The sequence below is a fragment of the Carassius carassius genome, chromosome 8 (assembly GCF_963082965.1).
Source record: "Carassius carassius chromosome 8, fCarCar2.1, whole genome shotgun sequence".
In the NCBI taxonomy this organism is placed as follows: Eukaryota; Metazoa; Chordata; class Actinopteri; order Cypriniformes; family Cyprinidae; genus Carassius; species Carassius carassius.
Genome location: NC_081762.1, coordinates 22,722,804 through 22,746,517, shown reverse-complemented (window position 1 = coordinate 22,746,517; position 23,714 = coordinate 22,722,804). Strand labels below are relative to the sequence as shown.

The following is a 23,714-nucleotide window of genomic DNA, read 5'->3' as shown; positions in this document are numbered from 1 at the left end:
GTTTAGGACATTTTAAAGATGTAAAAGGTTTGGTGTCTCCAACCTTCTCAACAAAGAGCCAAAAATAGAGCTTAAACAGGCCAACAAGACAACATGCAGGAGGAGGATGCAGAATGGAGTTAATGGGCCGGGCGGCTAGAATTTTAACTGCAGAGCATTTTGTCTGCATATCATTTTGTTTGTCATAGACAACATCGGTAATTTGGACATTTCCCAGTGTGCTTAAATTCTTTTCTTCCTGTACTTGTGGAGTGATGCATAACATCTGCTGGGTGGGGATGACAGAATGAGAGCAGGGAACAAAGAAACCACTCTCAGTATGTGTGTGATAATGCAGTATATTAGCCTTCTTGTATATGTGCATGTTCTGTTGCATGCACATTTTAGATGTTTCAATATCAGTAACATCACGGGTTGTTTAATGCCCATTAAAGCTCTACATGCACTAATGCACTAATTTAAAATCTGACCAGCTTTAAACTTTTGTACCTTCCTTTAAAATAGGCCCATATGCACGGACGAGCACATCTGCTTGAGAATTTATCTCAGAGAACCAAATTGCATTCCCTGGGTCACTCACTAACCCCTAATACCATTACGTTTGCTCCAGCTGATGTTTGCTCCTGACTTCACATCCACATCATGTTTTGATGGAACATGTTTGTTGTAATTTGGTAATTTGATGCAGTTTACCATGGGTTATGCATTTGTGTTTAATTCAAAATGAACTACGTACTGTAAAAGAATGTGGATGCAAAACAATACTGTTGTTTAATTTTGCATATAAAATAACATGATTTTACTTAGGGAGTTTAACGTTTTTCTCTCAGGCTTCTGAGCCTTCAGTCACTTTACTGACTAGTTGTGTAAATTACAAGATACATATTTACAGCAGAGTTTCATTGTAACAAATGAATAACGGTTATCCAATATATAAATAAAATACTGGTTACTGTTTCGCATTTTTAACAAAGAAAAGTTTTGTTTAGGATAGTGAAACTGTTATGTCAAAACTGCACAACAATTACTTACAAAAAAGGAGATGAATTAGGCACTAAAATAATCTAATCTAATATCTAATATAAAATATTATATTTCCAGATAAACTGGACTCTAAGGAAAGTAGTAATCAGACACGATCAAATATAATATGATATAAAACATAATATATACACATGGGTTAATAATTTTATATAATCAAATATATAATATTTAACATGGGTTTATGCTTCAGTGTCTGTGTTTCTAAAACTAAAGGGAAGTAGGAGAAAACCTTATTATTATATAATATTCACATAATTTAATATAATCAAATATATGACATCTAACATGGGTTATTCAATGTTTATGTTTCTAAATAAACTAGACATTAATGTGAAGTAGATTAGATAATATTCACATAAATTAATATAATCAAATATGATATTTAACATGGGTTATATGTCAATGTTTGTTTCTGAATAAACTAGATTCTGAAGGAAAGTATAGAGGAAATGTAATATGTTACATAAAATATAATATTTACCATGGGTTATGTGCTAGTGTTCATATTTAAAAAACTAGACTCTAAAGGAAAGTAGGAGGAAATGTAATATTATATAACAGTCACACATTATAAACGCAAATATAATACAGAGCACGAGTTATGCATCAATGTTTATGTTTCTAAATAAACTAGGAAAACAGGAGGAAAATTATTACATAATATTCACATACTATATACAAACAAGTCCACCCCTCTGTGTTAAAATCAAGTATGCGTGTATAAAGCCAAAGTTAAAAATTTTGCCATGGTAACAAGCTAGAAGTAGGCTAATTCGTATCAGGGAGCAAAAGAAGTGACTTCCCGACATCTCCTGCGAGAACCTCTTTTGTCTTTGGCTCGCAGCGGTGGCGTAACGAGGGAGAATTAATTGGATTCTCTCGAGGCAAGTTTCCTGACTCTTTTCACCCCGTATGTCAGTAACAACAGTGACGGCGTATCAGGATGGATGGTGGTTTTGTTGAACATGTAATTGGGGTGTCATCAGTTAATTAGGAGCTGCTTTGTGTTTTATACCCACAGCCAAAAATACGTCGCTATTATATGTCACCGCGATCACGTCTAGACTCGAAAAGACTTATCTTTCCGTACCTGCACCGATAGATAAGAGCCTTCCAATAAATCTTTGAAGATATGGCCTAGTTGCCATCCTCCTCTTCATCATCTGGTTCATTAAGCGAGGTCCACTGTCAGAGGAGAAAGAATTACAAGTGACAGGAGCATATTGAGCCCATCCAGAACTCATTTGCTCCAAAAAAAGGGATCTGCTCTCTTTTCAAAGGAAACAAGTGCAGCCATAAAATAAAATCAATGCGGTTACACTTTGTGTGACACCGTTTAAAAATAGACATGATGGCAGAATGATGAGAAAAGACATTTTAATGACGTTATATATATTTTTTCTCAGCCGCAGGCTTCAGCGTACTCTGAAAAATAGAGCAGTTCGACAATCTGCCTTCATCTTGGGCTTCTGAAGATTTGCATGGATATCTGACAACACCTGGAAACGTGGAAATCTGCTGGTTTCAGATGACACATCTTTCGTCACTGAGGAGTTGTGGTTTTGTGTACTGATGAGGAGAAGAGATAATGCTGGTATACTGGAAATCTCATTTGCACCAGAAAACAAGTTGTTTGCAGCTTATATGGAGACGTACCGATTGTTTCATGAAGTATGATGCATGTTTTTTATCCAAATTTCTGTGCAGAAAGGAGGCCAAATCTATCTGCATATCTAGCATTATTTCAATTTTTTTTTTTTCCCAAATACGTCTCTCAAAATAGCAACGCATATTTTATGCCTCAGCAGCCTGTGTTTCGCAGGGCTTCATTACTGCTGGAGCTGCTCGGAGGTGTTTTGGAGAAGACTTTGATTCGTCTCTCTTCCCTGTGCTGTGTTTGACTCTGTTATTTCACTGGAGCTTCATCAAACATCATCGCACTTTTGATGAATTATAATTTCTAATTTGATGACAGTTGATGACTATTTTCCAGTTATATTTCAATAACAATTGAACTCCAGTAACTATGTTTTGCTGAAACTATAATTACCATGGTACTCTTCTTCAAAGGTTGTCAATGGACATGAACATGTAAAATGTGCACACTAAGCGAAGCTAGCAATAATCACTGTTTATTAAAAATAAACATAACCATATAAAGCCTACTGTATCATATTTGAAACACAAAAGCCACAAAATGATCAGCATGAACACAGCTTTGCTGTCACAATTGATTACATGCCTTCTGTCTGATTAATAGTTTGTATTTTTTTTGTAAGTAAAAAGTCTTTTAGTGTCATTCTAAAAATGTTCACCTTCATGTTGTAATGTGATTTTTTTTAAAGTAAACATAAGAATAACATTTATATTGTTAATTATAATAATAATAATTACTAATTTACTTGATTACCAATACGATAATTTTTTTTTTTTTTTTGCTTTTTGGAAAAACCCTGTTAAAATGTAAGTATAAAATGTGATATAGCAGGCTTTTGATAAACGTTTATCTCGCAGTCATCATTGTATTGCATTACATTATAAGCTTTGACATCTATAAAACTATAGAGTTCTACTTATAAAACAGAATCAATTAAATATATATCATCTTACTCTTACTAACATTACTGGGAGATGTCGAGTGACAACTAATATGCATCGTTACAAAGATCTTATTGATCTGCATTACATCCCTGTCATATATAAATATCAGCATCTGCACCAAATTGCACATATGTACTCAGTTTGGGCCTCTGAAACTGAGTTTTTGTCCTCGAGTATGAGCTCCATTTTCCAACTCTATCATACTATATGAGCCATAAAATTCTGATGTACTCAATTCTTTTTAATTTGTTGTCTATAGGTTCAATAAACTCTTCAATTTCAAAACATATTTGACTATATATATATATATATATATATATATATATATATATATATATATATAAATATAAATATAAATAACTTCCATTATTTTACAGTTTTATTAGCCATTAGGCTAATTAGGCATTAGGCTATCTTACATTTTTAGATATTTCCAGTTACCTGGACCGGTTTCGTTCAGCCAACGAAAATACCTCCAAAACGACCAGGTGTAGACATTATTAAAACACAATTTAGTAGGTAGAAAATTAAACTGATTTTTAGCTTCCGGTTTTTGCTGTATCCCTTCTAGCCAGAACCCAAAAACATCGCGCGTCTTCGGCGACACGTCAGTGTTTCGCTCCTGAGTGAACCGATGCTTTTGATCGATTCGATTAGGTGAGTGATTCAGTGATTCACTTATAACCCGTTCCCGAAACCACAGTGTACATAGGGCACACACGCATTCAATCACACCTAAATCGTTTTTTAATAGTTATGGTTTGCTGCTTCGTAGAAATGTTTTGCAGTTGTTCAAGCAATATTTTAATACAAACCAAATACAAGTCACCTTGGGAATTTTACAATAGAAGGAATTTGAATTTTTAGGGGGGGGGGGCGTTAATAACTAGCACTTTAACATTTTGATACTATACACCTAGTCACACGTACCATTGATTAACATTGCAACCTATAAGAGTTTAATCACATTTTGGTCATATTATTAAGAGGATCTACTCCAAACAGCATGGATTTGCTCAGTCTGTGCCTCTGAATAAACCTGAGGAGCTCTTTTCAAGAGTCATTAAATATGACCAATAAAAGCTTAATAAATCAACGATGACAGCGGTTGTCAACCTCATACCGCCAACACTCATTTAAACTTTAACGCATTCTTAAATATATATTGTTCAATAAGGTTCAACAAACAATTCCATTAATAAGAATAATAAAAAAGTCAGTACATGCCTCGAGCATATTACAGGATTAAAGACGACCATTATAACGTTGTTGTTTTTATTTTTTTTTCAATTCATGCACAAATATTCTTGCGGTAGCCTGAGTCCTTAGAAGCAAAAAATTATAATTTATTATCAACTTAGGTTTTTCTTTCAATAGACTGTATAAAACAGGTTCTAACTGAAGAGCTCTGACTTGTCATGAAGTGCAAGCCCACCATCTAGAGGTAAACCTTCAGCAAGACTGAAGATACACAGGACAACCTTTTGAACAATTTAGTCAAGTTTCATCTGGTTGCCCGTTGAAGGCAACAATGCCCAAAAAGTTGCCCTGTGTATCATCAGCCTAAGAGCACAATCTACAATCCTGTGGTTTTCAACCTTCAAACATCTGCCATTAGTGCTGATCTAGTAAGGCATGATTTAATATTTCATTTAAGACAGAAGAATAAACCACAAGCAACTGCACCCATGGTTTTAAGATGTTTATTTAAAAAATAAAATAGAAAAAAAAATTGTTACATAAAAATATTGAAGGAAAACAAAAACAATTCCTCCGTCTGACCTCTTGGATGCTGAGCAGGCCACACTGAGGGCTTTCAGTTAAGGATCGACAAAGAGTGCTTTTGGCCACTGCGACATAACAGACGTCAGCAAAAAAAAAAAAAAAAAAAAAAAAAAAAAAAAAAAAAAAAAAATTACATTTAAAATCCATCACTGAGATTCAATGAAGAGTGTCACACTGTATCAAGTACATCACTACAAATGTCAAAACATTACAGAGTGAAACACTTCCACCTTTCCAGCACACCTCCACAGATTCACTCGGGAAAAACAGGGAGCCGTTTCCATTCAGACAAAATCGCCTGTAAAGTAGGTCCTTATGTGAACCGAAGGAGGGGGAGAGTTGCCTCAATGTCTGACCCATTTTGCAAAAGATGCTGGTTCTATCTAAAGCAGAAACTGCTTGTAGTGTTACATTTGCCCTATTGCATTGAGAGGCAGGCGAGTCAAGAGTTACAAGGACAATCCGTAGTCTCCATATCACATATGACTTTGTAAAACAAGTCACATAAGTCTGTGGCAATTAAAGTCATTCCATCCAGACTGTAAGTCATGGTTGTAACATTGTAACAGCAGTAAAATAGTCCGGTTGATCTTCAGGAGGAAATATCTGCTCCGCAAAAACTCCAGACAAGACGTCCGGCTGTTCTCCCTCCATCGAAACAGACTGAACTTGCATACAGGAACGGTTCACGTGTACCTTGATGCATTGCTCTAAGGCCTGGGTCCGTCAATGGTCACTTTGACAAGATTTACAAGCAAACGGCCGTCGTGAGGGACACAGGAACAGAGGTTTTCAAAACTCCACTTGCATAGTAACTATAACCTGTATGCCTGTGATGTTCAGCAATGGCAATACAGTTTTAGTGTGCCATATACAAACAGAACCCCCCCCAAAAAACAACAATACAATACAGTACAGGAATAGGTAATTACCAAAAAGGCATATATTAGAGCATGTACCTGGCAATAAATGCACATCAAGATTCCAGAAAGGAATCAAAATAAATTCCCGTTCTCCGCTAATCTGATTCGGATGCCCGTTCAGAACTCGAAAAGGTCCGATTAGGGCACCTTGCATAAAGCTGCACTGATCTGGAGTCTGCTCGCACGTTCATTAGAGCTTCCCTAAAATAATTCACGTCTCACACTTACCTAGAGCGATTAAAAAAAAGGACAGACACACATAGAAATGAAAGCGCGTACAGACTAAGGGCTTGAGAATTTTTTCCATGTCTATCAGTCGGTTCTCAATCGGTTAAATCCAAGGCCTAATGCCTCAATGCCACACAACTACAACCTTAAAGACGAACGAGACGAATAAAAGCCACAGACGAGACTGAAGCTCAACACAAAGTGGGAAATGGTGACACCTACAGGCAAGTCGTTCTGCGAGATCTACACTTGGCCGCTTTAACTTGCGCTCGTCCAGGTGCAATTTATGCAGAGAAAAGGGGAAGAGGGAATATAAACTCTCAAAAACAGTTTTAAAACGGACTTTTCCCCTTAAGGAGCCTGTCTGACAGGAATCTGTAAACGATGAACAAAATTAAAATTTACAAAAATAAAAACGTTTTTACAAAAACAGAATGCAAGACACAGAAAAAAGCGAACAAAAGCAAAAAAATTAAACATGTTTCCGGAGTGAACAAAAATACACAGTTATTGCACAAGAAAGTAAAGGTTGCGTGATGTGAACAGTCAATACGGTGGAGGATCTGGAAGCATCTCGAGTGCAGGATTCGAAGCCAGCGTTACACATACACACACCCCGAAACAACAAAACACACACTTGAAATCCACTGAATCCAGGTCGTCCCACATGTGAAGGGTGTCACGTTTAGACTGAAAATATGAAGACATAAACAACAGAGCATGAAACACACCAACAAACAAACAGGAAGTTGTGGATTAGACGATCAAAAAACAAAACAAAACAATGAACAACAGTTCCTGTTCTCGAAGCTTCCTCAAGAAGATTGCACAGGTCAAAAAACCCCAAAATGAGTCAACATATACATGCAGAGATTCAGTGGCAGACTGAACTACTTAGCACCACCATCACCACATCTACTGAACGAGGAGCTGGGTGGCAAACGCTGGTCTCTCGGTGCTCACACCATCAGCAGGAGGGCTCAATGAGTTCTCATCGTCTTGAGATGGGACCGGAGGGGTGGAAGAGGAAGTGAGGGGTGGAGAGGGAGCTTCTGGAGGGCAGGCGCGAGGTCTTTATCTGCTGAGGTTGTCCAGCACATTGTCCCTCTTCCTGCGGCGCCAGGTGTTGCGGTTGTACTGCATGTGGCTTCGGCTGGAAAGGACGGGACTGTGCACCACGGCGGGGTTGTGGAAGCCCTTCCATGGGAACTTGGGACCCGTCTGCAGGAGACAAAACAAGACAGGGTAACTTTATCTGAAAAACGGCTCAGCATACATACATAAATGGATCATAAATTAATAAAAATGAAAACAAATGCATATCATTTGAAAGTCTGGGTACAGCATTTATTCTGACAAGTAATTTGTATTATTATTTTTACTATTTTCTCCATTTTATTATTTATTTTAAGATGCCAAAAGTAACAGCAAAGATATTAATATAACGTTGTAAAAGATTTATATTCCCACACTTGTGATCTTGGCCACTTGAGGACAGGAACTAAGAGCACAACACCAAAGCACAGTGCCCTTAAAGCACACTAAATACACACTCAAGAGCACTAGTCAAGACTTGGTGTATCCCAGTTTTGGAAATTTTGCTGAGATCTCGTGAGAGGTCACGGAAACCTTTCCAATTCAAGTTAAATATTAATATAAGTAGTAGTAGATAGGGCCTATCATTACATATCATTTGGCAGAAAACCAAAGTGTTGCACATTTTATTGGTGCAAAGGTGAGTAGTGGTGATATTTTGTACAACATTTGCAACTGTTAATCATACTTAATTAGAAGCACCACAAATTCTCACGTTATGGGAATACTGAACAGACATTTAGACACTGATTTTACAATGCACAGTATTTAAAATTAAAATAAAGCTATGTAAAAATGCAAGTGTTTACAAGAAGCGTGTCCCATCAAGTAATGAAAATTACTACACACTTGTGGTCCTTATCCTTACTTTGGCCAAATACAGGATATACATAAAATAACTAGACAAGTGCAGTCTTTGTACAACAAAAACAAAAAATTTGTTTTTTATTATATAATGATAATATTCCCACAAAAATATTAAGCAGCACAACTAATGATATTAAAACATTCACTTTAAAGCAAATTTGAATTAAAAAAAAAAACAGAAGTTTTAATTAGTTCTTAATATTTTTTTTAAATTAAATTTCAATATTGCTGCTTTTGTTGTATAATTGGTAAAAAAAAAAAAAAGGAAATAATACCCCATACTTTTGATCAGTAGTGTAAATAAAAAAAAAATATATATTTTTAAATGCAATAAAAGCTAAAAGTTGCTTTCCATGGTTAACTGCAAAAAAATAAATACAATAAAAAAATAATGAGGATAAGATGAAATGGTGTGATGCAGCAATTATGCATGCAATTATATTTAGCTTACTGCAAGGCATTTTTTCAGTACAGCATTTTTTAAAAGATTATGAAAAATGCTTTAGAAATATAATTTCTTTTTTTATACTATTGATACATGGTTAGAGCAAGCCAAGCTGATGAAACATTACTCATTTTAGTAAAAATAAATAAACTTTCCATTTAAATAAAGTTACTCAAAACCTGCATTGCATTCTTGATGCTGATTTGACATTGTTGACCATTGCTGAATTTCTTCATCTTAATTAAAAGTATAGTTCACCTAAATAAAAACTCTGTCATTATTTACTTACCATCATGTTGTTGCAAACCTGTATGACTGTCTGTCATCTGTGGGACACAAAAGATGATAGTTCTGGATCCCATTGACTTCCACTGTGTGGTCAAAAAATACAATAGAAGTCAAAGGGAACTGAAACCGTTCTGTTACCAAAGTCTTCGAAAGAAAGCGAGTCATACAGGTTTAAACGACATGAGGGTCTGTTAATGAAGACATTTAATTTTGGAGTAGAACGCCCTTTTACTTCGTCATTAGACTAGACTGTGAAGTCTTGATGAAGGAAGGAAGGAAAGTTGGCCTCACTGTCAAGATTAGAGATGCACTGAAAAGATAACTAGCCTGAAAAATAGTAAGTAGTATTAGTAAATTAGTATAAAAAAAAAATATAAATAAAAAAAGTTATGTAGCCTATAAAAAAAAAAAAAACTGTTGATTTTACAAATGCATTATTAAATGTTGAAATTTACATTAAGATTAATAAATGCTGAAGTAGTATTGTTTTTGTTCATGTTAACTAATGAACCCAATATTAAAAAAGAAAAATTTTACATTTTATTGCTACTTTTAGTAGAAAGTAAGAGGTGTTTTTTTTTTTATTTAACATCATTAAAAATTGAATTAAATTGAAAAGTCTTACAAAAATACTTTGTATTATTTAATAAAATGATAAATAATCAGAATTTGCGCTTTGGTGCATCCCCTAGTCAAGATACACACAACATCTAGAGGGAGGCACACGCAGGACACCGCCTACCTTGGGATGGTGGTGGGGACTGGGTAGAGGGCTGGGGGGAGCTGGGGGGGGCATGTGGAAGTATGGGGGTGGTCCATCTGCCATACACACCTGTCTGCCAGGTAGAGCGTGGACAGAGAAACTGCCGGGGATTGACACTCTCGCCTGGAGAAACACAGAGAGGAAGCAACCTACCCATCAAAGAATCCTCATCAAATTCAACTATTAACCAAAACAGGTCCTCACCTGGGCAGCCGGAGGCATGTTGAGTGCTGCCGTGATGCTGGCTTTGCTCGTGTGCATCTGAAGCGCTGCGGGCAGGGGACCGGGTGCCAGGATCTGGAGAGGGAAGGGGGCTACAGGTGGAGCCACATACGGTGTGGAGTCAGAGTCCTGAAGGAGCAGAGGTCAAATATGAGAGAGCGAATGACAATCTAATCTCGTAAAACCCCGACATATGAAATAAGTCAGAATTATATATAGAAATATTTCTTTTCTGACTATTATTTCATATGTCAGTCTTTTACAGGGTATATATGAAGAGTTCAGATGCAAAAGCCTCTAAGTGCCATCTGAAATGTTCTTCTAAAATGAGCAACTTTCTCAGGTTCTCAGGTGTTTGTTCAGTAATTTCACTTTAATGGCAATGAATAGGTAGTAATGGAGTAGTGTTTTGAACCGCTTGACAAAATCGTGAAATAATATTTTGGATATTTTAAGTCTCATATTTGATAAATCAGGGTTTTATAGTTTTTATACCTTGGTGCATTAGCTGATAATATGGGCAAAAGATGAAATTCTGATAGCTTGTAATGCAAATCAATGAGCTCATTATAACCACATAACAGACTACGTACATAAAATACATATAAATATCAGTTGTCACTATATCTCTCACAAAAAAAAAAAAAAAATAATCAGAAGCCTGATGCATATTTAATATGCACATTTTAACACACATTCTATAAAAACATAAGGTAGGGATAACCAAATAAAGCTAAGTTTCTTTAACTCTGTTTCACAAAGTTTGGATTGAGCTCATTGAGAGGCCTTAACATGTTGAAAATCCCGTGTAATGCAGTATGTTTGTAGGGTTGAAGGGCAATGCTTACGATATCACTGCCTGACAGCGAGGACGCAGAAGAGGCGGAGGAGTGCTGCTGAGGGCTGGAGAGGGACATGGGGGAGTCTGCGCTGTGAGGAGACACCGAGTCCCTCTGCTGCTGCTCCTCCACACCTACACCCAGCAGTGTGCCCGTCTCCACCTGCTCCACTGAGTCTTTATGAGATGCACCTGCATGCAGAAGACAGCAAAAACATCAGCCATACACGACGACAAGTTCTGCTGAATCAGAGCAGGTTACACATCAAACTGGTGGATTCTCTCAAAGCAGACTGAGGACCTCCACAGGCACTTTTCAAAAGGTCACATACTCCTCTTCCAAACTAATCTACAAAGTATAAGTAAAAAAAAAAACCAAAAATAAAACCACATTTATCAAGAATAAGATGTGTAAAAGGGATTAAATGCTGTTGAGGAGGACACTTCACTTCAAGGGCACCTACAAAGTTACGCTGCATCTGAAAATAATTCAAATCCATTGACATCAATGCTAGGTAAGAACGTACAGGACAAAGTGCAAAGGTTTGCCAAAGGGACAACAGCAGCTGCTGCAAAGCACTCTGACAGAGACATTTGTTGACCAATGAGAAGTTATGCTTTTACAGACAAAATAGCCCAGTTTCATTTCTTTGTATTACCTTTAGAATATAATTCACTTCATTTCTTTCAAATTCAAGACCTGTGGTTTTTAACTAGGGTTAATTCTGGGTCCACTAGAGGGCCTTATATTAACATTTATATTATTATTATTTATTTTTCCTTTGAAAGGGTTTCTGCAGTTTAGAAAAACTTAGATATATGAGGAAGCCCAATGAAAAAAAAAAAGTGATTTAAACCTGCATGTGTTACGTAAATTAATTAAAAAAAAAAAAAAAATAAATAATCTTCTGTTTTGATAAAGACGATACCAATTTTCTATTCATGCTAAATTCCAAAGTATTTTATCAAGTAGAATTTCTTTGCAAAAATCCGAATGCAATGCATCTCAAACGTATGAAAAAGTCATCTTATAAATAAAATAAAATTTAAAAGTTAGCTGTAAAAGTTAGCTCTTCTGAAATTCTACAATGTAATTTTAACTATACATTTTCATATGGATACTCCTAGTTTCTGTGAATTAATACAATGTTTTGATATAACTGTCATGGCTGATTTACTAGAGGAAGACTACAAGACTATGAGGAAGACTTCTCAAGTCATCCTAACATTGCTGTAAAACTTCTTGAACAGGACATCAGTGACTGCTCCACTCAGATGGTCTGTAATGCCTCATAAATGATTACTGCACAAACACCCTGAATGAAATTCACATAGCATCTGCAGCCATAACAGGTTCATTATGAGAAAGTGTCTTCATATTCAGATGCACCTTTGTTCCTCTCAATGCGGGCGTTGTGTCTGCAACCCCACTTCTTTATGATCCACTCCCTGTAGTTGATGACTTCCTGGGTGACTTTAATAATGCGGCCCAAAGTGCTGAGGGGGCGAGATAAGTGGCAAATTAAGTCAAGAGTTTGAGAGAACTAGGGTGAAGGTGCTTGTATGCAGATGAGATTTACCTGTCACTGTCTTTATTGGGGTAAGAACGTGCGAGAGGCGAGACGGCGTGTCCCAGTATTATATACGCATAGTCGAAAGCCTCCTTCACCTGCATGGCACCATACGAACTTTTGCCCACGTCATTACCTAAACGATTATTGAAAAGAAATAACATACATACATACATATTATATACAAATGCATAAACAAAAACATACAATACATATTAACAAAATTATTTTTCACCGTTTGATTTTTGTAATTATGTGGTACACTTTTTGTTGTTGAAGTTTTCATGATTCACTATATAATGATTCACTGCACTATTAATGATACACAAAAGGTAAAGTGATTTTTGTATTCAGCATGACCAACTTTAAAAGAAAAACTAAAAAGTGAAACAACTTATACAAAAGTTTGTTTCATGGTGTAATGAGTTATTAACAGCCAACTAAACTTTCAGTAAATTGCTTTCAGTATTGCTTGCATCAAATTACTTTTATTGCTTAAAAGCAAATACCAGCAATCAACAATCATCTCATTTTCTCAAGCAAATTGCAAAAGTGTCTCATCAACGGCTCTTTTCCAAAACCTAGCGAGCGGCCTACGTAGACAGCATCTTAAGACATCACAGGCGAAGTTAATATGAAATCGGTCCTAAAACATAGGCAGCTGTGTTTTTAGATCTCATTTAGGCCAAATTTGGATTCACTGAAAAAGCAATACAAGAATGCATGGTGAAAGAACATACATTTTATTCCATGCCATAAATGCAGGTTTTTTTTTCAAAACTATACATTAAATCATAAAACACAATGAACAACTGACATATTCTCTGGGGGAACCTCAAGTAATATTTAAAGGGTCCTGCAGACAAAAATAATAATCAGGAATCTGTCATAAAATAATTGGCATAAAAAAGTTTTTCTGCATATTAGATTATTAATAGGTTGAGCATCATGCTAAATCAAACTGTACTGAAATTGAGCGGATTCTTCATGTCAGAAATTAGTGAAATTGGTCATTTATGAGGTTCCAATTCAGTTAGGACACTGTTTCAGAAACTAGTTGCCAATGTAGGCAGTAGACAAGAAGCTCACTAGGTTTTGCATTACTGGAACAATTCTTAGATAAAGAGCTTGAACAGTACCTGGAAGAAGAGGGTCCTCGATACAGAGCATGGAGGGCCTGTAGCCATTACTCATGGCCTTCATGATGTCCTCTTTAGCCATGTAAGCGCCGCCGTTCTTTATCCTGATGCCCGTCTTCAGGTAGTTGAAGTGTCTTCCATACAGCTCGAAGAACTCGATGAGCAGAATGCCAAGGTTCATGTTGGGATTCCTAGCATCAATCCTTGGGTGTAACTGTGGGTGGAAGCCAAAAAAACAGCAGGCGAAATGAGACGGTCTCTTTTGTCACAGCCATTTATGAAATGAGTGTGACTGACAGTTATAGAAGGGTAGGAAAAAAAAAAAAAAGCCAAGTAATGACAGATCTCTAAAGGAGACGAGATCAAGCTATTATTATTATTATTATTATTATTATGAAAACTCTTAACGCTTCTCTTGGTCTGCGTGTCATGGCTGCGAATGCTGCACCTGTAAGAAGCTGATGACCATCAGGATGAGACTGTAGGAGCTGATTCCTCCCGTGAAGACTTCGTTGAGGTCTCGCTGCAGCAGGAACTGCTTCAGCACTAAGATTAAATAAGGCAGCACGGTATACTTCTGTGTGGGAGAACAGAAGGCGGCATTTTAGACTTTAGGACATCAAGAAACAAACAAACCTCATTTACACCACACATCTCAAGAGCGACTCCATTTAACACTTGAATGATCACAGAAAGGTATTTTTTTTTACCATACAATAGTGCCTCATTACACATTGACGTCAGGAATATCGAAAGGGTTTCGTGAAGCCTTGCACATGTATGTGCCTAAAACATAGGAACTGCGTACATGGTTGTCTTTCACAGTAGATAAAGTGCAGCGGTTCGGAAGCTGCAGAAATATTTACATAAGGTGAAGTGTTATGATAACTGGGGACGTTCCTCCACCACGCAAGACCAACACCGTCGTGAAGGCTTTGGGTGTCATTAGCAGTGTTTCCACTGTCGAGCTTAAACCGGCCGTGCTAGTGCGTGGCCAGGGTTTTTTGGCCCGACAAAAACCTTGGGCCAAAGCGGGCAAGCTGGGTCTAGAGGAGGGGTTATGAACAAAGGTGGAGTTTCTCTGTGTCTGGAAAGCATCAGCGACATGGACCATTTCAGAAAGATAAAAGCTTCAACACCAGCATTAAAGAATTTTTAAAATAAGTTGAGCTCAAAACTCACTCTTACTCAGCAGCGAGTGTTTGAAATAACTTGATCCGATGTGGATTACAATCACTAAACAAGGCAGAAATCTTTATAAACAATGCAAAAGACTGTGCACGCTAAACATTACCATAGTAAACATGGTAAATATGACCGCTTGAAGAAATCAGATGTCAGCTTCTTATTCTCTATCACAATCGTGTAATTATTTAATAATAATGTTTTATGTTTGGGAGCTTTTATAAAAATAGAGATATCATCATTCATTCTAAATGTGACGTATGGGCTACTGTGGCTACACATAAACAGACTCGACTGAATAAGCAGGCTATTTTCAGAAGCGTTAAAAATAAAGAAATAAAATAGAAATTCATTTATTTCTGTGTGATTAATTTTGAGTCCTGATAAATTTATTCATTTATGATAAATGTATCACTTATTCTATAGTAAAACATCGATGCTTTTGAAATTAAACATTTAACAAAGCATGCAAACAAACGGCCGCTTTTATCATGTTCCTGTGTGACCGCACTAGTTCCAGTGACTTATTTCTTAGTTTTCAGAAAACGTCTCTTTGTTGGTGAAATTGAATTGACTGTGATATGAACGATGTGAATTCTGAGTGAGTGAGTGAGTGATAGATTCCTGAAGTGGAGTGTGTTTTTATGATGTGAGTGAAGTTATGATTTTATGTATTATTCTGTATATATTTTATGAACTTTTGTACGTAGGGCCTATAACATCTACCTGTCCAGGGACTGCGGGTGGAAATTAGCATTTTTTGCTATAACCTGGCACATGACATCTCTTCTTTTTAGACTAATGTTTTTTTTGTGCATTGTCCCTGATATACAAATAAAAATAAATAACAAATGATGAGGTTGCATGATGTTGTTCATGAGAGGCGTGTAAAGGGCATGTTTTAGTGACGCGCAGCGGAGCTTCAGGCCCTGACTGTGGAAACGCTGCGCTATTCTGGCCTCTGTGCTACTGGCCCGAGGCTATGAGCCCCGCCCGGCCGCTTTAAGCCCTGGCTCACACTGGCCCGACAGGGGAAATCCGGCTATTCACTATTGAAGTGTTTCAAGTCCTCCTGGGAAGTTTGAGTTGTTGAGTTAGGAAGTCAATTGCGATGTATAACTTTAGTAAATAATAAAAAAAAACCTTCAGATGCGGTCCACTGTAGTCCTTCATAGAAAATGCAACATTGGGACATTACCTTTGCATACAACATATATATATATATATTTTTTTTTTACAAAAAGCTAAAAAATATTTTACACACACACACACACACACACACACACACACACACACACACACACACATATATATATAAGTTTTATTTTGGACTAAATATAAAAAAAGCTTTAGGACACTTTATTACCTTAACTACAATAACAACGTGGCTTGGAAAATCCATCTGAAGGAGCATGTTTATCAATATTTTATTACAGAAGTTAGTTAAATTATGATTGGTTAATCATGTTATGTATATATTTGTGCACATGCACGTTTAGTGAATCAGACCCTTCACCCCTAAATGGAGTATTAAGGACAAATCTCCTGAAGGATGCACAGATGAGAGCTATGAAGGTGATCTTGCAGTCACAGAGGAGTACTGCAGGTCTGCTCATGGAAATGAGTTCGGCAGAAGAGCAGTCCTTATTCAAACATCTGCACTGAGAGCTTGCTGACAGATGTTCAGTTATGCTTCACCCTCCTGCTCTCTTTAGTCTGACACTGATACTTTAAGACTGACATCAAATGAGCAAACATGGAGCAAATCTAGGACACCTAAAACATGTAAATACAAGTAGAGTTCAAAATGTACATCCTGCCTTGAGCAGGTGGGTCAAATTAACTGACAGAATATTATAGATTTATAAACATAAATAGCAGCACCACACAGTGGTCAGTCCCATAGCAAAATGCTTCTTTTCGACATCAGAACTATTCGAATTGTGTGCATATTTTCATTTTGGCAGCTGAACACAAGGAACGCCGGCACACAGAGTTCCAGAGACACTGCAATAACAGAATTCATTTGGGCTTTGAAGCCAAAGCCTTTCATTTGTATATCCTTTGTGTATAACGAATCCGGTCAAAGTACTTTTATCAGTGATGGCCAGACTGTCATTATTGGCTTGGGACTTAAAGTACAGCACTAAGTAACAATGCAATGGTCAAGGCCCATGAAATGTTTTCACAAGAAAATGTAGAAAGATTTATGCAAAAATGCAACCACAAGCCTGTTGGGAATTGCCTACATGTGCTGAAACAACTGAAGACTGGTAAACTGAACTGCTTTGCTTTTGTTCACTAACACGAACGCATAGTCTATAGTCAAGACATAAAATGTACAACTAACATTTACAAAGGAAAGGAAGTTTTGCAAAAATACAGCAAAACAATACTGTGAAATATAACAATTTCATAATAAGTTTTCCATTTGAATATTCAAATCTAATTTATTTCTATCATGCAAAGCTGCATTTTCTTCAGCCATTACACATTGTGTTTTCAGTATCTCATGATCATTAAGAATTGTTTTTTAGCACAATTCCTTTGAGAATAATTTCTTGTCACAATCAATACTGGAAATAGTTGTAGTGCTACTGTTTTTTCCCCCCTCTGGATTCTTTAATTGGCAAAGCATTTCTTTGAAACGAATCTCCATCACAAAAGTTTGGCTCAAGTTAACCTCAGCAACAGAATAGTCAAAAGTTGTCCCACGTGTTGTAAATACTCTATTGACTGCTACAGTTTGACATGCTGTCATTTTACAAATAATGTCAAATAAAAAGTTATTCTTAGAGACTACAACAGTGATATGCTACTTCAGCAAGACTAAAATTATTGAAAGACATGTGCTTCGAATTCAGTACTTATTTAGTACACACAAATAAAAACGTACAAAATGAACAACAAATAAAGCAGCAAACAATATCCAGACGTTCAGCACATACATTTTTTTTTTTTTTTTTTTCGAAAATTTGATTTTCTAAATATGCCAAAACCTTTTTTACCTTCACATATTCTTTGATGAAGTTAGCAGCTTTGATGCCCGTCTCCACATTAAAACTTATGTCCACTTTCACCTCGGTATCCTGATCTGTCAGTTTGATGATTGGTACCTTCAAAATTCAAAGATATGAACAGAACACAATTAATGACCAAGAATCCCCCAAATGTTAAAAGTTAAAGCAAAACATCCACACGGGATCCATTCATAGAAAAAAAAAAAAACATTAATAAACAACAACCACTAAATATGAAGCCGTTTAACCAAGTGTAGTTGATGTAAAGCAACAGAGGGAAGCTGGTACCGTAGCTTTGTCCAGAACTTTGATGGAATATGGTTCTGCCACATTGTGTTTTCGGAGCGCCTGCTCCAGCTGCTGCAGGGGAGGTTTCTCCCATTTCCCAAACACCACCAGGTCAATGTCACTACAGTGTAAAAGAAGCAGCCAGGTTAACTTTTAGCAATTTGTTCAAATCAACACCCTTGATTAATCCATTGAAAGCCCCAATATCACATGAAAACAAAAACATCTTACAGCAAAGCAGTTTGCTGTCAAATAAACTAACATTCATTTGTCTTTTGAGAAATGTTCAGTCAAATACATGAGGCCTATGGACTAACATTAACAAGGAAAGTCTTTCAAGCTTTAGAGACCAATTTTTTTTGGACTGTACAAGTTTTGCAAGTTACAGATCTAAGATCATTCGTGCCATCCTCACACATCTGGAATTAACGAACTGCCATTAATCATAAAATGTCAGTTTAGTTATTGAAAGACAGCTCAGAAGGCTAGTAGGCTATGGTTGAGATGATGATGATGATGATGAAGCACGTGCTCCAATCCCACCAGTCTGTGAGAGTCATCGAACTGTGAATAATGATATGACAACAACAACAGATCATGAGAGCAACAGTGTTGTGACTGAATGTGCAAGATTAAACATGCATTCATTTACCTGGTTGGGAGAAAGAGTCCAGTGCTAAAGCTGCCAAAAATCTGGACCTGAGTACATAACAATAAAAAAATAAAATAAAAAAAATAATAGCATTTGAATTTTTGACTTGCATTTAAAATAGCTCAATTTCAAAGACATCATCTCTTAAGCTGGCTTACTTCAGCAGTCGGCCACAACTCTTTGATGACCGACTCTATCCTGTCCACCACCTCTTGCCTCATAGTGGTCTCCTCAGGACGAGGAGATATGAAATTGTAGAAGTCCAGGATTTCTTCATGCAAGCTTGAAGAAATGGGAAAGGATTATAATGGAAAGGTCATTGGTACAATTTAAGAGGTCATTGTTGCATATCCTTCACAATGAGTCAAAGCAAGAATCTTAACATTGTTTTTTTATTCATTTAAAAAAAAAAATCGGGGCAATAAATACACTTGGGCTACAGGACAAAGAACTTGACTGGTTAAATGCTAACCAATAGCCAGTCGTTCAGCAAATTCACATTTCCAGATCTGGCTCCAATCTGGTATAAAACATCCACATTTCACAATCCAATCAATTCCCCATGGATAAAAATCAACTGCCGGTTGTTAACTGCCAAGTATTTAATGCGTGAACCATGGAAAAGATACTCCAGATTTCAATACAATGAAGTAAAAATCACCTTTAGGAAATTTCAAGTGTGAAGATAAAAAATAAAATTAAAAAAAAATTATGCACGAAAATTCTACGAAAATATAACCATACAGAGAAACATGATCAACGGAATGACATTTAGTGTGGCTAACAAATTTATATGGGATGTATTGTAACATTTATTATCCAACCTTTACATTTGGTCCTCCAAATTGTGAATATTTCATAACATCATTGATGAACTGATTGGGCTTTAGTTTTTAATCATTTTTACAATACTATTGCACAGAAAAAAAAATGCACATATGAAATACTCATCACTTGTAGTTTAAGGGATACTCCATCCCAAAATGAAAATTATGACATTAATCACTTACCCCCATGTCGTTCCAAACCTGTAAATGCTTTGTTCGTCTACAGAACACAATTTAAGATATTTTGGATGAAAACCGGGAGTCTTGTGACTGTCCCATAGACTGCCAAGTCTGCGGTTTTCTTTCAAATCAGAACATAAATACACGTGGAAACAGTGCATCCTTGAGCCGCGGCTGACACAGAAGAGCATGGTTTGAGTGATGTGGAAAGACACAGAGGAGACCGTTGACAAAGGAATTGTTGAATGAAGTCATTATTTGTTTTATTCGTGTACAAAATTCTTGTCGTTTCATAACATTACGGTTGAACCACTGATGGCAGATGGAGTGTTCTGACGATGTTTTTCATACTTTACTGGACCTTGACAGTATAACTTACTTGGCAGTCTATGGGACAGTCACAAGCCTCCCAGTTTTCGTCCAAAATATCTTAAATTGTGTTCCTGAAAACAAACAAAGCTTTTATGGGTTTGGAATGACAATGGGGGTAAGTGATAAAATGACAATTTTCATTTTGGGATGGAGTGTCCCTTTAAAAGTTCTTGTTTCCCTAGAAAATTAGAAATAAGAGCTGGAAATACCAAGAAAACCAAAGCCAACCCATCTAAAACACCCAAACAGTATTTTGTACCTATGAGTGTATGACACGGTCACTGCCTCATTCGCTTCCAGATTCTTCCGTGGAAAAATTCCAGTGGTCTGGAACCATCCACCACAAATATCACAAGTTTATGCAACAGATTGGTCCCTTCTTACAAGCCTACAATTGCTGAGTTACTAATGATTTAAGCATGTATTGTATTAAGTGTCCAGTGTTATAGTCATAAATCAGCAAACACCAAAACTGGATCCAGCAGACAGCCAACATTAGCGTACAGGCGATGACAGCAAATGTAACACAAAACTGTTAGTTAAAAGCTATAAGCAAACAACAAACCACTTGCTGCATTTATAAACTCAGGTTTGAACAGGTTCAGGTCATAAGTCATATAAACCATGAACAAAACCAGCCAGCTACGAGAGGAATCGAAACATTACAAACTATGACTGGAAGCAGAAAAAATATTTGAGAATCAGAAATCGAACAAGAATGTGAGCTTAACGGTTTTAATGCGGAAAAGAACTACAATCCCATTAAGAATTCCGAATAACAATTAAATTAAAAAGATGAATATAAAACTACTGATTTAAACAGTTGATTATACATATAGAAAAAAAGTACATTGTGTGTTCACTCACTGCAAATTATAAATAACTATAACTGCACATCTTGCAGTGAATAATGTAAGCTATATGCATAGTCAAGTGTTTAAATCAATAGTTTTATACATGAACTGATATGATTTTATATGAAAGGATAAGGAAGATGTCTATCAGTCTCAGAGTTTTTCCAAAAATGGGCCAAGTTCCTTAAATTTTGTCTCAGTTCTCAGATTGGTTGAGATTTCTCTGCTGAATCATGGGGCATTTTTCCACCAAAATGCCACTGTTGAACATGATTATTTAGAAGTCGGTTGTTAAGGCGATTAACAACCTTGTGGCTCAAAGTAGATCAGTCTTTAAAAGATTTATTATAAATTATCACTGAAAATCACTTTCCTTTGAGAAAATGAACAGGCTTTTCTGGAACCCATATTAGAACAATCGAATAAGCCTATTATATATTTATTTCTATCAATAGTTAAAATTACTATATATCCTAACCTGATCTAAGTTTTTGCTTTGATTTAGCCAATTAATGAATTCACTTAAAATTGTGACCCTGGGCCACATAATTAGTCATAAATTGCACAGATATATTTGTAGCAATAGCCAACAATACATTGTACGGCTCAAAATTATAGATTGTTCTTTTATGCCAAAAAACATAAGGATATTAGATAAAGATCATGTTCCATGAAGATATTTTGTAAATTCCTACCGTAAATATCAAAACTTATTTTTTGATTCGTAATATGCATTGCTAAGAATTAATTTGGACAATTTTAAAGGCAGTTTTCTAAATATTTTTGCACCCTCAGATTCCAGATTTTCAAATAGCTGTCTCTCAGCCAGATATTGTCCTATCATTTACATTACATGTTTGTTTCTCGTTTTAACGAGTCAGTGAGCTGTTGACTGGAAAAAACCGCTCTAAACGATTCGAGAATGAATCGTACACACCGATTCAACTGATTCACTGATATAAAGATCCGAATCAAAAGATCTAATCGTTGACGAATCAGAATCGCTTCAAACTGTTAAATCAGCCGCTCACATTCCACAAGTGACCCAACCCACAGACCGCAGCGGCTCCGAACCGAGCCCAGGACACTCCTGCTAACGTGCTAAAGCTAATCCCCGGCCCAACACGACAAAAAAAAAGGCCCACTGACACTTTATCACACACGAAAAGGCCACAGAAAGACAGCGCAACATAATAACGCCCCGCTGCTGCCGTTATAAATCAAGCTCATCTCACCCGTCCACTCCTGGGTTATATTTCCTCGTCTTCCACGGCGTGCCGGTTTTGTCATAATTGCCGTTAGCCCAGTTGGAGAGCAGGTAGTTTATCCCATAGGTGCTGGCCTTGTTGTCGCTTTTCCTCCGGCCCGGATGATGATGATGATGGTGGTGATGGTGGCTGTGAACCGCTGCTGGATGGGACGGGTGCCGCTTCATGCAACTCTGCTGCTGCTCTTGATGGAGGAGATGTCGTAGATGAGGAAGAGGAGGGTGATGATGATGATGGTTGACATTATTCAGCACGCTCTCGCTGCAAGTAAAAAACGCATGCCCCTTGTTCATATTCCCAGTGATTATATTAGGGCTTGTAGTCCTTATTTTAGAGCAGCTGGAGGCCAGATCCGCCACCGAGCCGGTCTTTTGGGTCATTTCGCCGTCTCCCGTGTTTCCATTCAACGCGTGAGCCGCAGAGCCGCTGCTCGAGATCGCAGTGCCGTTGTTTTTAATGTTAGTGCTGTTATTCGCATTGGACGCTAACGTTACAGTCTTATAACCGTCAAACGCCGGGGAGTTGACACAGAGGTTGTTGTGGTGGTGGTTCTGGTGCTGACCCGTGTTAGTCCGGTTGACCTGAGACGTCTCCCACACACGCATCCATAACGCGTTAGCGGGACCCTTCTGTTCCGGCTGAATCCAAGCGACCCTGGGATCCATTCAACCCGTCTTTCCAACACCCCTGTCAAACAAACGGACGCCTTTCCCCCGTTCAGCGGAGAAGTTTGAGTCCGGACCGCGAGAACGAGTCTGTAAACGGGGCTACGCGAAACGACAGGGAAAATAACGACGTGCCGAACGACACAACCAACGGGAATCAATTAGTGGCTCTTTCCCCCGCTAGCAATAAACTGTTAGCTAAACTATACAGTGTTTCCAATATGGCGTAGCCTATTCCCTTGAACCCCAAATCCAGTACGCATGTGTAGGATTTAAACCATCGGGGCAGCACACACCCCCAGACTCCAGTCCACACCGAGCACGCGCAATCGAGCAACCCCACCCTTTCTGAACGGATTCAAAACGAGGAACACACATTTGAATTTACAACCCTGCCTAAAATCGATCTGCACCGCGAGCGACGCGGCGCGCTTAACACACGCGACGCGCGAGAACTGAGAACAGCTTGTACAGTGGCCGAGTGGATGTGTGCAGTAATAGCTACGGATGCACCAAGATTTATTTATTTATTTTATTTTTACATTTCAGTTTCATAGTCATCATCTATTTTATATTAGATTTCCAAGACACCAA

General features: G+C 37.3%; 1 protein-coding gene across 4 annotated transcripts; it reads right to left on the bottom strand.

The window, feature by feature from the left end:
• Positions 1 to 5,334: 5,334 nt before the first annotated feature.
• On the bottom strand, positions 5,335 to 23,453 carry tent4a (terminal nucleotidyltransferase 4A). 4 transcript variants are annotated; one of them, XM_059556665.1, is made up of 14 exons: positions 22,423 to 23,453; positions 19,113 to 19,236; positions 18,955 to 19,001; positions 18,303 to 18,423; positions 18,003 to 18,110; positions 14,258 to 14,386; positions 13,810 to 14,023; positions 12,680 to 12,806; positions 12,490 to 12,596; positions 11,110 to 11,291; positions 10,244 to 10,390; positions 10,109 to 10,162; positions 9,278 to 9,359; positions 5,335 to 7,802 (listed from the first exon to the last, which is right to left on the bottom strand). In XM_059556665.1, the coding sequence occupies exons 1-14, from the start codon at positions 23,118 to 23,120 to the stop codon at positions 7,573 to 7,575; spliced, it is 2,370 nt and encodes a 789-aa protein (XP_059412648.1). In that variant the 5' UTR covers positions 23,121 to 23,453; the 3' UTR covers positions 5,335 to 7,572. The 4 variants fall into 4 exon arrangements, with proteins under 4 accessions (XP_059412648.1, XP_059412647.1, XP_059412650.1 ...); XM_059556664.1 differs by having other exon boundaries at positions 10,019 to 10,162; positions 22,423 to 23,452; XM_059556667.1 differs by lacking the exon at positions 9,278 to 9,359 and having other exon boundaries at positions 22,423 to 23,452.
• Between the last annotated feature and the right edge of the window lie 261 nt (positions 23,454 to 23,714).

Bases quoted from the DNA above. Each gene is read 5' to 3' on its own strand.
- tent4a (XM_059556664.1), bottom strand. From the start codon at position 23,120: ATGGATCCCAGGGTCGCTTGGATTCAGCCGGAACAGAAGGGTCCCGCT. The intron at 12,807-13,809 runs GTACTGTTCAAG...ATAATCGTTTAG, and splicing joins CGAGGACCCTCTTCTTCCAG to GTAATGACGTGGGCAAAAGT. The intron at 7,803-9,277 runs GTAAGTAAATAA...TGTCTCCTGCAG, and splicing joins AGGTTTGCAACAACATGATG to ACGGGTCCCAAGTTCCCATG.